Below are 12,202 nucleotides of genomic sequence, written 5' to 3'. Positions count from 1 at the left end.
CGAGGAAGGTAGGGTATGGAGTATAAAGGGTAGACAAGATCCGGACTTGAGCTTGCTGCAACTATGTATTAATGTTTTTTCTAATCTCTGCATTTGCAAGTTTTGCTGCCAACTACCCCTTAGCTCCTTCGGCAATATGACATAAATTTTAGCCCAATACTAAAACAGCTTCCTACAAGAATGGAGCTTCAAGAATTTAGCCGAAAACTCAAGGACAGCGTCTCTATGGCACATGGAGAAAATAGTAACTGTAACTCTGATGCAGAACAAGTCCTTGAACCCGGCCATGATCTCAATATTCTGCCTTATCCTACTTCATTTCCATTTGTTCTTTCCTTCCATAATCTCAGCTATAGTGTTAATGTTCGACTTTACATGTCACTTCCTAAGTGCTTGAGGAGAGATGAGGTCACGACTCGCACGAAGGTATTGTTGAATGACATTTCAGGGGAAGCAAGGGAAGGCGAAATCATGACAGTCCTTGGTGCTAGTGGCTCAGGAAATCCACGTTGATCGACGCCCTTGCAGACCGTATAGCAAGGGAAAGTCTTAAAGGCACTGTAACTTTGAATGGTGAAGTTTTGGAGTCCAAGTTTCTCAAACTGATCTCAGCTTATGTTATGCAAGATGACCTCTTGTTTCCTATGTTGACAGTCGAAGAGACTCTCATGTTCTCAGCCGAATTCCATCTTCCGAAGACTTTATCTTGGTCTAGAAAGAAGGTAAGATTTCGAGCATTGATCGATCAACTAGATTTGCAAAATGCTGCTAATACTATGATTGGAGATGAAGGCAACAGGGGAGTGTCAGGCAGAGAGCGAAGGCGTGTTTCGATTGTAACAGGTATCATTCATGACCCTATTCTCCTATTTCTTGATGAGCCTACTTCAGGACTTGACTCTACTAGTGCTTATATGGTGGTTAAGGTTTCGCAAAAGATAGCTCAAAGTGGAAGTATTGTGATCATGTCAATTCACCAGCCAAGTCATAGAATCCTTTGTTTGTTAGACCGTTTGATATCGAGGCATGAAAAAACTTCTCTATGATCTGCTTATTTCCAAGTACGTATCATCCGCTGCCTTATCCGCCGTCTCTGCGGCCGCCAAAAGCCTACCCTCTCTCGGATATTGAGTGGGTTGACCCGGGAAGAGATCCGGACGAACCTTCCAACAAGCAGAATAGCTTTCACATGGGCAGAGAGTGTTTAGTGGCTCTCCTGCAAAACTTCCTCAATTCTTTGCTGAATTGGGAAGTCCAATTCCAAGAGATGCAAATCAAACAGAGTTTGCTCTGGATTTCATACAAGAAGTAGAAGGAACCCCAAATGGAACCAAGAATTTGGTGGAATTCAACAGGTCATGGCAAAGAGAAAATCCAACTTGCACCAGCTTTTCCAATGGACCTAAACCATCATTGAAAGATGCCATAAGTGCAAGTGTTTCAAAGGGAAAATTAGTCTCAGGAGGAACGAATATCGACCACAATCTTTCTTCCTTAGATGTCGCAAAATTTGCTAATCCATTCTGGATAGAAATGGTTGTGATAGCAAAAAGATCTATACTTAACTCCGTGAGAATGCCTGAGCTGTTTTACGTTCATTTTGGTGGTTCTATTGCAACTGGGATCATCCTTGGTACTCTCTTCAAGAAATTGGACAATTCCCCAGAAGGGATTCAAGAAAGGTTCGGTTTCTTTGCCTTTGCCATTTCCACAATCTATTACATTTGTGCTGAAGCCATGCTAGTCTTCATCCAAGAAAGGGATATTTTCATGAGAGAGACAGCGCATAATGCTTATCGCGGTTCCTCTTATGTTCTCTCCCATGCCATTACCTCAATTCCTTCCCTATTAGTCCTTTCCCTTGCATTTGCTGTCACAACTTATTGGTCTGTGGGACTTGCTCATGGCTTTTCGGGTTTTCTTTTCTTCTTGCTCTTCATATTTGTCTCATTTTGGACTGCAAATTCCTTCATCACATTTCTCTCCGGATTCATTTACAATGGAATAGTGGGTTATACACTAGTTACCAGGATTTTTGGCTGTTTTTTGTTGTTAAGTGGCTTCTTCATCAGGCGAGATGAGATCGCCCTTATTGGATTTGGTTTCACTATATGTCTCTAGTGAAATACCCTTATCAAGGGGTTTTACAGAATGAATTTGATGATCCACACAAGTGTTTTGTAAAGGGTATCCAGATTTTTAATGCCTCGCCATTGAAGGATGTTACTGAGTCGTTAAAGATTGAGTTGTTGCAAGACATGAGCAAGATATTGGAGATGAACATAACAAACTCAAATTGTTTGACAACAGGAACATCTATATTGAAGCAAAGTGGGGTGAATGATTTAGACAAATGGACTAGTTTGTGGATCACCATTGCTTTGGGAATTTTTTACAGGATCCTCTTCTATTTTGCTTTGTTGATTGGAAGCAAAAATAAGAGGTGCTGAGTATTTTTTCGAGGAAGAATATCATGACAAAATCTTTGATAATTTTTCTCTACTTTCTTGAATTGTATTAATGTTTCTGACTACATGTAGAGTGCATTTTTCAAGTGATATGAAAACTTATATTCATTGTTAGTAGTCAGAATTCATGGGAGAGGTTATTGCTTAGTCTTTTCAGTGAAAAGCTAAATATCAACCTTTTGATATATATGATATATATAGTGACTTCTTATATTTCCAAAGTTGTAGGCTCTCACTAGGTTTTGCAGATTTGCTCTCTAAACATACTTTTGTTATTGTTTGATTGATGGCGAGTGCTCTCTAAACATACTCTTGTTATTGTTTGATTGATGACGAGTACCCCAATGTAATCACACAAGTGGGGTCTGAGCAGTGTAGTGTGTATGCTGACCTTTTACCCCTACATTGTGCAGGTAGAGAGGTTGTTCCCAATAGACCCTTAGCTCAAGGAAAACAAAATCACAACTTATAGAAAAAACTAAACGAATATTGTTAACGTTCTCATCGCTACAAACACTAGTATCGTATCATTTATGCAGTTATTAGTAAACCAACTAGCACATTTTTAAATGAAGTAATGATACTTATATTAAACAAAAAACATCCAAAAGATGCAGCAATACAAAAACATTATTTGGCCCAAGCATATAAATAGGAGATGTGAGCATTCAATCCACTACAGCTGAAAAACTTTGATCTTTTTTTTACAGGATCTCAGAAATCTTGAAATATGTTACCCAACATTAACTATCTTCCTGAAAAGGGCCGATGAACCACTTCCAACAAAGACAAGAATATATTGGTTGAACTTAGCACTTTCTGAAACATTATCAGCACTTCCTTAAATTTCAGAGGTCATTTCTTTGCCCTCTTCCTTCTCTTCACAGAACATGTAGAGTCGTATTCAAAATCTTCTTCTTGTCGATCACCATGTAAATAGGCCCATAGACGCCATTTCTTCTCAAATTTTACACACGGATCATTTTCATAGTGCAAACGGTCCAAAGCTCCACTAACAACTTGGTTAACTTGCAAAACTGAGATGTCCTCAACAATGAACTGAGAGTCCCGTACCAAAACGCAGATATCAGCTCTGGTTCCAACACCTCCAGGCAATCTAGCAGCTGCATCTCTTACCAAACAAAGGACAGTAAAATGAAGTGGTCGATTTTGTTTAAGAATATGGTGATCACGAACCTTTGTTGATGGTTTTCCGCTATAACTTTTCAGAGGTGCAACGACAGACCTCCGACCATCAATGGCTGTATATGAGAAAGCCCTGTCAGGTACTGTGTACCTTAGAGTTTCTTCTCTACGGAAATAAGCTCTTACTGCCTCACAGCAGGGACTTATGGTCCTAAGACTCTTCACAGCTCTCGATTCCTTTAACCTTTCCCTACAGTTGATATGTTGCATCAACTCCCGTGGGGGTTTCGGAAGACTACCAATTTTTAGTTGCATCTCTTGCCCTTCTTTCAACCAGTAAGCAAACGAATCAACCATTTTCACGAGAGTTTTGTGTGGAAGACCCCAAGCCTGAGGAGATGTTTCTTCCTCAATATGGTGAGAATGCAGTAAAAAGGAAGGGAGCGGACCAATCCATGACCAACTTTTGCTATGCCTGTCATATACTACAAGTGCCTTTCGTGATTTTGCTCCGACTGGTAATGTTCTTGATGAGAACACTTTGAGAACTCCAGTGACTAAATCCTGAAGCGGCTCCTCGGCTTCTAGAATATGAAAGTCACAAGGATTCAATCTCACACGCTCCACAATTTCATGTGTAGTAAGAGAAGGTAAGTTCTTCCGGACAAATCCTTTCAATCCAGAGAAACATCCACCATGCTTCTCAATCCAACTGACCTCTTCAGAATGCTTTCTTTGTTTCTTCTCGTTGGTTTCAACATACTTGCCAAAAATGAGGCTATTGTTTTTTCCAAGTGGTGTAATTAAAGCAGTTCGGACAGCGTAGACAAGATGTATAATGGAAAATGAGGATGTATCAGCGATAGTGGGGACAATACAAGTTGACTGCAGCTTCTTTAGTGGTTCCTGAAATGAGGGATTTATCCAGTCCCTAAAAGCACCAGTCTCGTCCTCCATTTCCTGCAATTTTTTCTTCCCTCCATTATCAACTTTATTCACCCATTATAAACTTGGAATATGTTCAGTTTAAAAGATTATGATCGTCTGATTTAAAAGGCTGTTGAAGTTTCTTATCAATCCATTGCAACTATAATTGTTATCAACATTGTAGCTAAAGCATTATGATCATAAATAGAACAAACCTTTGCTTTCTGTAGATTTCTTTTGCATGATCTACTTGTTAAATTAAGATGATCTGATATTTCAAGTGAATGGAATGTCCTCTTTCTACTTTTTCTCTCTGCAATAGTAGCTCTTTCAGATTGCAAGTCTAATTTTTTCCCATTTTCTATCCTCATCAGCTTGCCTGTTCTGAATCGGCAGCCACCTTTAACCACACCATCTTTAACATGAAGAGATGGAAAATCCTTTGCAAAACTGGCTTTCACTTTGGCCATTTGTACCAGAATCTTTGCTGCACGAACGTCTTTCTTGTCATGAGGCATGTCATCAGATGTCTTTTTGGTCAAGTTTTTGCAACTCACGGTCTTCATTTTCTAAATCCTGACAAAAAAAGAAAACTCCAATATCAGCTTAAACACCTGATACTTGTAATATCTATCTGGTTCTAACTACACAATGTGAAGGGTAAGCACATTTCTTATCAGAATCGTTAAAAGTATGCTAATGCACTTGAGATGTGAACATTTCTCTGCTTACTCTAACCTATATTTGTTTCCTCTCATTGATGTCCATAATTGCGTAGCTTTCAATGCGATACTATATCACCCAGAGGCGAATCTAGGGTTCTAATTTTATGGGTTCAATATTTTAGGTTCTTATCATTAAACCCATTTTAATTTTTAAATTTATGGGTTCATATCTACTATTTGTTGCAATTTTAATGAATTTTTACACACAAATTTATATTCCGCGTCGAAAGTACTGGGTTCAGATGAACCCGGTAACTCTAGGCTGCATCCACCCATGGTATCACCCCGTGGAAAACATTTTCCTAGAAGATGGATTTTCGTCATACCAAATACACTCAGTCTATTAAGTGTTTTTAAGAGCAAGAAGCGACAAATTTCATGGAGCTTGAAGTGAAATGTGAGAAATGAAGCGCACAAATTACGGAAAATAAAAAATACCAAATATATATGAATTTAGTACTACAACAATCAAATTGTAATCGAAATAACTAATTTAGCATCCAATTTACCATATGTTGATATTAATCTAACTCCACAAAGTTGAGATTCAAATAATCGACCGTTTCTGGTTAGGATCACTTTGCATGTCATTGTTTGAAATGTAAACAATGACACTAAAGTGAAGGGAGTGAAGCGAGAACCCCTCACTTCACTCGCTTCATCACTTTAAGTGTCAAAGCGGTGACTTTTAATAACACGGGTACTATAAAGTCCAAATTTTTTATTTTTAAAAAAAACCAAATGATCATAGTCTCAATATTCACCAAAATAGAGAAGTACATTTATATATAACTTTAAGCTCCTCTTAAACCACAAAAATTATTCCAACCCTATTCTTAATCTCTGTCAATCAAAGTGAGCATATAAAATTGGGAGTATATAATAAGTTTATGTGTCATTATTCTAAAAAACATCCCTATAAAGAACCCTTACATGCATACATAAACATGCTATACATGTATGTCAGTGTACACACACATAAAACATGACGTGAATACTCATCATTACCACATTAAACTTAAAGAAAATAAAACCAACATACAAAAATAATGCTAATCTCACCTTCACTAACTTATTAATGGGAAGTCTTTTTTGAAGTGATGGGGCGATGGTATCGACGCTTCAACATTCAAAGGTACCACATTTTGCTACAGAAATTAGTGAACAAAAATTAGTCGTGTTCTCTGCCTTGTTTGGATTGGGAAAATCGTATAAATTTTCCTTTTTGATTTTTGACTGTTAAAATATCTGAAAATCAAATACTTATAAAAAAGAAAAAACAGAGAGAAAGAAGAATAAAGAGAAACTACAAGAAGCTATGGAGACAAAAAGAGTAGAGAGGCAGAGTGAACAAGAAAGGAAGAAAACGAAGCGTTTTCGTTTGTTAAAAAGGCAAGGAAAGGAGGAGGAAGACGATGCTGACGTGGAATAATTTGAGTCGTTAGATGATGTAGTCGTGGAAATCAGATACATATAATAGTGTGTGTGTTTTTGTTATTCCTTTTTTCTTTATCTTTTTTTTTTGTTGACATTGCCAGAATAGTAGTAGTATTAATTAGGTGGGAAGTGGAATTTAGTTGCTTTTCTAGATTAGGCTAAGGAAGATTTTCATCTTATCTCCTTTCTAAAACCTCCCTATAAAATCTTGCAATCAAAGTACAAGGATCGATGTATCTAAGGGTTGAGATAATTATTACAATTTTAGAGCTACATAAAAAATATTACGAATCACAATTCTACAATAGAAAATCTTTAAAATGATTATATTTAAAATTTGTTTGATACATGGTCATAGTACAACTCCATTTTTTTGGAGGAATTTCACTAATTTGCATCCCAAAAACTTTGAATTTACTCTAAACTTGACTCCGTTGAGCTGCAGTCTGCCAAACCCATTGTCCGTTGACCTAGTTCTCTCTTTTGCAAATGACTTTATGTTTGTTTTAGATTGAAATGAGTTATTAAGAAATTACTTCTATTTTATTTGATCTTTCTTTTGGCGCTTCATTTTAGTTGGTTTATACAACAAAAAATGAGAATATCAAACTGAAAAACATATTCGTATTTCTTTTTCTCCAAAGTAAATTACACAATATATCATTCTCAAAACATGAATTAACGGGGTACTGGTATCATCTCTTTTTCAAGATAAAAATTATTGAACAAATGTAATCTGGTTGACTGACCATTGACCACAGAAACTACTTTCTAAAAGACGTCTGTCAACTAGAAAAATTAGCTAAATGTACTAAGCAATGGCAAATAGAGCGCCAAATTCCAACTAGCAGTAAAAATAAGAAACACCAATAGGCATGAAATCATGCATAGCCCTACTGCAGCACAGACATTGGCATTCCGCGGAACTTTGTTCGTCGATCAAAAGTGTCACCAACAGAGAGTCTCTAAGTCGTCGTCATTAAAATTCATAACTTAAGCAAGCAGAGGCTTCTTCCTCACATACTCGATGTAAGAAGGGCATTAATACAAGATCTCCGTGATTATACATCTAATTACTCTTCTTGGCACATCGGGCTATGAAAGAAATGCCATTGAAAGCGCTTTGGAGACTCGAACTGATGAAGGTCATTGAATCTCATTAGTCCTGCGCAATTTACCACATGAAGTTCAAGCCCAACAAAAGGAACAACTATTACAATCAGCCAGAGACGAAGATGTGGCAGAAACCTTCCACGGATAAGCGAATGTCCAACAGTAACCTCGTCCCAGCTGTTGTAGAGCCATCAGTCCTCAGCATCTTAAAGACACCATCCCTGGTCTTTACTCAGTATCCAACCAATGAAATCCATATTATGCGACTTTCCAGAAATGACTCCCGGAGATGATGCGACCAAGCAAATTGGGGACCAATTCTTCACTTGATACTCAACCAAAAATTTCAAAAATGATGCTTTTGGACTAATATAGACGAGACTGAATGAATGTGCTAAATGAAGTCGATATAATTACAGGGATACTCAACTCACCTGACTATACCTACTAACCATTCTCTACATGATGTTTCAAAATTCTCATGGCTTGCTCATGAAGATGGAAAATATGCTGTTCTATCCATAGGAGCTAAACATACCATGCCACGTTTGACATGACGGGAGTTTCTCACATAAATTCAAGAAATAGCCAACACTGTCTTTTTCATTTTTACGCCTTGATTTCTAGTTCCACCCCCAGATTTTCCAGACTTCTGAGTAGATCTCTGCTTCCTCTTAATGATCTTTGAGGCTAATGTTTTCAACGGAATAGTAATGTCCAAAGGCCGAAGAATTTGTTCCAACTCATGCCACTCAAGATCTTCAAAATCACCATCTTCATACTTCACCCTGAACCAACCAACTTCCTCATCAAATTCAGTAACTTTCCCAAAGTAATACTGGTCCCCAAACAACTTGCGAACTTCTCTTCCTTCAAGCCATTGCCCAAAACCAGAATTCTTACGTGGTTCTGCATTTGTAACTGTTGGGCAGGGTAAAACGGTGTCAGCACTTGAAGAAATGGGAGGTAACCCATTAATAACGACAGCCGGCTCTCCAGGTAACTCAAATACTCCAGGTGATAAAGAGTCCTCCGCATTACTTTCTTTGCATGTAAAATCCATTTCCAGCAATCCTTCTAATCAACCCTATAAATAGATGACCAAGTATTTTCTGTTATTAAAAGAAGCTTATCACTTTCATATGACAAGAAGTAGAAGAAACGTCCAATTAGATTCGACCACTAATCTCAACATTTAGCAATTCAGATATTTGTCAAAGCAAAAAAAACAGAGAGATGTCCAATTAGATTCAACCACTAATCTCAACATTTAGCAATTCATTTTTTTCTTCTTCTGTGGCTTCCTTTAGAGCTTGTTTGGTTGGTTGTTACTCATTGTATCGTACTGTATTGTTATCCCAAAACAATGTTTGTTTTGATTGTTTATTTAAAATTAATTGTATCGTATTGTTAAATCTATTGTTCCGGATCAACCAAAAGCCCCATTTTATGAAATAACCGATTTGCTGTGGTGGGATCGTTTCCTATTTTCTTTTCCAATTATGCCCTTACTTATTACTCTATAATTCTATTTTATCATTTTTTTTTAATTTTAACTCCAAATCTCCAACTTATTGACCTACTTTGTCTTCTTCCATCTTTTCTAGAGTTTGTTTGCCCCGTTCTTTTTATCCAAGTCTCCGTTCGATTCTTTATCTCTTTTGTATCATTTTAAATTTTGTTTGGTGCTAATATTAGTTAACCTTTTTTTCAGGTTTTTGCTCTTGTTTTCAAGCCACGTAATTAATGATAAATTAATAGAAAGAGGTTGTCTTAAATTATTTTTATGTGTAATTCTTGATAAATTTTATTTAAAACAATTGAGGGTATTTTAGTGAACTTATCAGTTACAGTGCAGTACGATACACTCAAACCAAACAACAAAAATATTATTTAACAACAGCAAACGATACAATCTATTCAAACATTATATCTATAAAACGATACAATACAATACAATACAATATATTATAAAACGATGGGTAACAATGATCCAAACATAGTGTTACTTCCCCGTTTATAGGGAGAAATGTAAACATATTAAAATTAAAAGACAGATTGGGTAGATCAATTAACTCAAAGATCAGTACAATATCACAACTTAGAAGCAGTTAATTTCACCGGGAAAAAATACAAATGCAAGTTAACTAGTGTAAATTACAAAAGCTATGAGAAATCGGACTCCTTTTCTTTATGCGGATCCAAAGCAAATCACTTTAACTAAAGTGACAATTCGTACTCTAAAGTTAGAATTCATAGGGAAAGGGGTTTAGGGTTTTTGTTTCATAAGAGAAGGAGAAGATTATTGAAGAGTGGACAGCGAAAACGAGAGAAAAGGATGGAACTTACAATTCGATTTCACCGGAGAGAGAGAGAGAGAGAGGATAAGTGTTCGCCGGAGAAAGTGACGGAGAGAAGAACGTTTGAGTTTTGACGCCGGAGAGCTATTTCGAGGGCGGCGGGCCAAAAACCAGAATTTAGGTCCCAGTTTTTAGCCAAAACTGTCCCTTTCTGTGAGGGTTAGGTCTATATTTGTCCTTTAAGTATGCTCTTAATAATCTTTAGTCCCTTATGTTTACAAAGTAGAACACCTTTTAGTCCAACTAACAACTTGACAAACTTAAGGGATTAAAAATGTTAACCACATTTTTTTTAGTTATTTTAGTCAAAGAGTCTAAGGGCACGTTTGGCAATAAAAAAGATTTCTTTTTTTCAATTTTTTTTATACTTTTCTCGAAATTAGTGTTTGGCCATTTCAAATTCACTTAAAGTTGAATTTCGAAAAAAAATTAGAATTTGAAAAACTCCAAAAAGTCATTTTTAAAATTTTTTACTTCAAAACACTCACAAAAATTCAAAAGCGGCTCTAAATTTTATTTATGTCCATACACAACTTTAATTTTTAAATTTCATTTTCAACTTGAATTTTGTTCACTTTTTTCCGAAATTTCACAATACTTCCAAACGCCCACCAAGCTATTTGATTTCAATAAGGTGTAATAGAAGCAGAGCACCCTACTTTGCTAGTGCACCCCAAGTGCTATTTGTGCTAATGTGTGTACATCTATAATATTATATCATATTAAAAGGGCAGCTGAAAATTGAGGGAAAAAAAATATTAAAAAGGCATCTCGATGCATAAAGTATATGGCGTTTACGTAGGGTTTGGGGAAGGGTTGTATCCCGAGTGGTGTGATGTAGACAACATGTCCCAATACAAATATTAATTATTGCTTGCACGGCTTAAACTCATGACTTATATGTCACACAGAGACAATTTTACTGTTGCTCCAGGCAGGCTCCCCTTCAATAATATATCATATTGCTTGTTCAAAAAAAATCTATTACATTATATTACATCATTGAGAAAAAATGAAGAAGTTTAATAAGATATTTGGAAATTTTGCTCGGTTTGATGAGAGAAAGACGGTTATGTAATGTTGGTGATCTTGACGAGGAAATTAATTAGCATTAGACAAATCTTCTGGCGTAAGTAAGAATGTGAGTTTCAAGCAAATTATAAAGGTTGTGATTGCATTACTCTACAGGTGTGTTTGGTATAACGAATGTTTTGGAAAACAAGAAGTAATCTTACTCATTTTTTGGTGTTTGGTACGCAAATTAAGGAAAATAACTTCTCAAGAGTATTCATAAATAATTTAGATACAATAAACATGAAGCCATAAACTTTTGAACCAACAACCTTCCGAACCCACAAATTTCATAAACTTCTGAACCGCTAAACTTTCGAACCCGCAAACTTTCGAACTCGAAAATTCTATAATTTCTAAACTCGCAAACTTCCAAACACATAAACCTCCGAACTCATAATTTTGGAACTTGTAAAATTTTGAACCTGTAAACTGAAAAATGAAAAAATAAGAACTGAAAATATAAAATAAAATAAAAAATTTTAGGGGAGGGGTTGAGGTGGGTGAGTGGTGCAGAAAACAGAAAATAAAAAATGCAAAAATAGAAGTAACAAAAAAAATTGGGGTGGGTGGGTGGCGCAAAAAAACAAAAAAAAAACAGAAAATTGAATTTGGAGGGGGTTGGGGTTAGATGTGAGGATGAGTGGAGTTTTTTGAAAAATATTTTCCTAACTTTTTCTAGGGAAGTATTTTTCCTTCAATTTCAGGAAAATGTGATATCTAGAAAAATATTTTCCAAACTATTTTATGCAACCGAATAGTGAAAAATGAGAAAATATTTTCCGAAAAATATTTTCTTTCATACCAAACACACCCTATATATCCTTATATTCAGAAAAATCAGATTCCTTATCTTTTTATAAGAAAATACATAGAACGTACGATTCAGTAAGGATTATTGCTTTAACGTAGTATTGTTAGCATTACGCATTTCTAAGGGAATTAAACAAAATTG

The 12,202-nt window shown here is 36.0% G+C and overlaps 2 protein-coding genes and 1 pseudogene across 3 annotated transcripts; 1 reads left to right on the top strand and 2 right to left on the bottom strand.

Annotated features, from left to right (window-relative positions):
* Window positions 1-67: 67 nt before the first annotated feature.
* On the top strand, window positions 68-3,313 carry LOC107825880 (ABC transporter G family member 20-like; annotated as a pseudogene).
* Window positions 3,112-6,600, bottom strand: LOC107825889 (uncharacterized). The gene is made up of 3 exons (XM_016652809.2): window positions 6,329-6,600; window positions 4,757-5,117; window positions 3,112-4,574 (listed from the first exon to the last, which is right to left on the bottom strand). Exons 2-3 carry the CDS (start codon window positions 5,105-5,107, stop codon window positions 3,324-3,326), a joined length of 1,602 nt encoding a protein of 533 aa, XP_016508295.1. The 5' UTR covers window positions 5,108-5,117; window positions 6,329-6,600; the 3' UTR covers window positions 3,112-3,323.
* Window positions 6,601-7,305: 705 nt separating this feature from the next.
* On the bottom strand, window positions 7,306-10,328 carry LOC107825884 (dirigent protein 17). Of its 2 annotated transcripts, none has more exons than XM_016652803.2 (2): window positions 10,166-10,328; window positions 7,306-8,903 (listed from the first exon to the last, which is right to left on the bottom strand). In XM_016652803.2, the coding sequence occupies exon 2, from the start codon at window positions 8,877-8,879 to the stop codon at window positions 8,394-8,396; it is 486 nt and encodes a 161-aa protein (XP_016508289.1). In that variant the 5' UTR covers window positions 8,880-8,903; window positions 10,166-10,328; the 3' UTR covers window positions 7,306-8,393. The 2 variants fall into 2 exon arrangements, with proteins under 2 accessions (XP_016508289.1, XP_075104308.1); XM_075248207.1 differs by having other exon boundaries at window positions 7,306-8,928; window positions 10,166-10,327.
* Between the last annotated feature and the right edge of the window lie 1,874 nt (window positions 10,329-12,202).

This window comes from Nicotiana tabacum, chromosome 24, assembly GCF_000715075.1.
Source record: "Nicotiana tabacum cultivar K326 chromosome 24, ASM71507v2, whole genome shotgun sequence".
Taxonomy (NCBI): domain Eukaryota; kingdom Viridiplantae; phylum Streptophyta; class Magnoliopsida; order Solanales; family Solanaceae; genus Nicotiana; species Nicotiana tabacum.
Note: the sequence above shows the minus strand (reverse complement) of the source record. Positions and strands in the feature narration are given on the sequence as shown.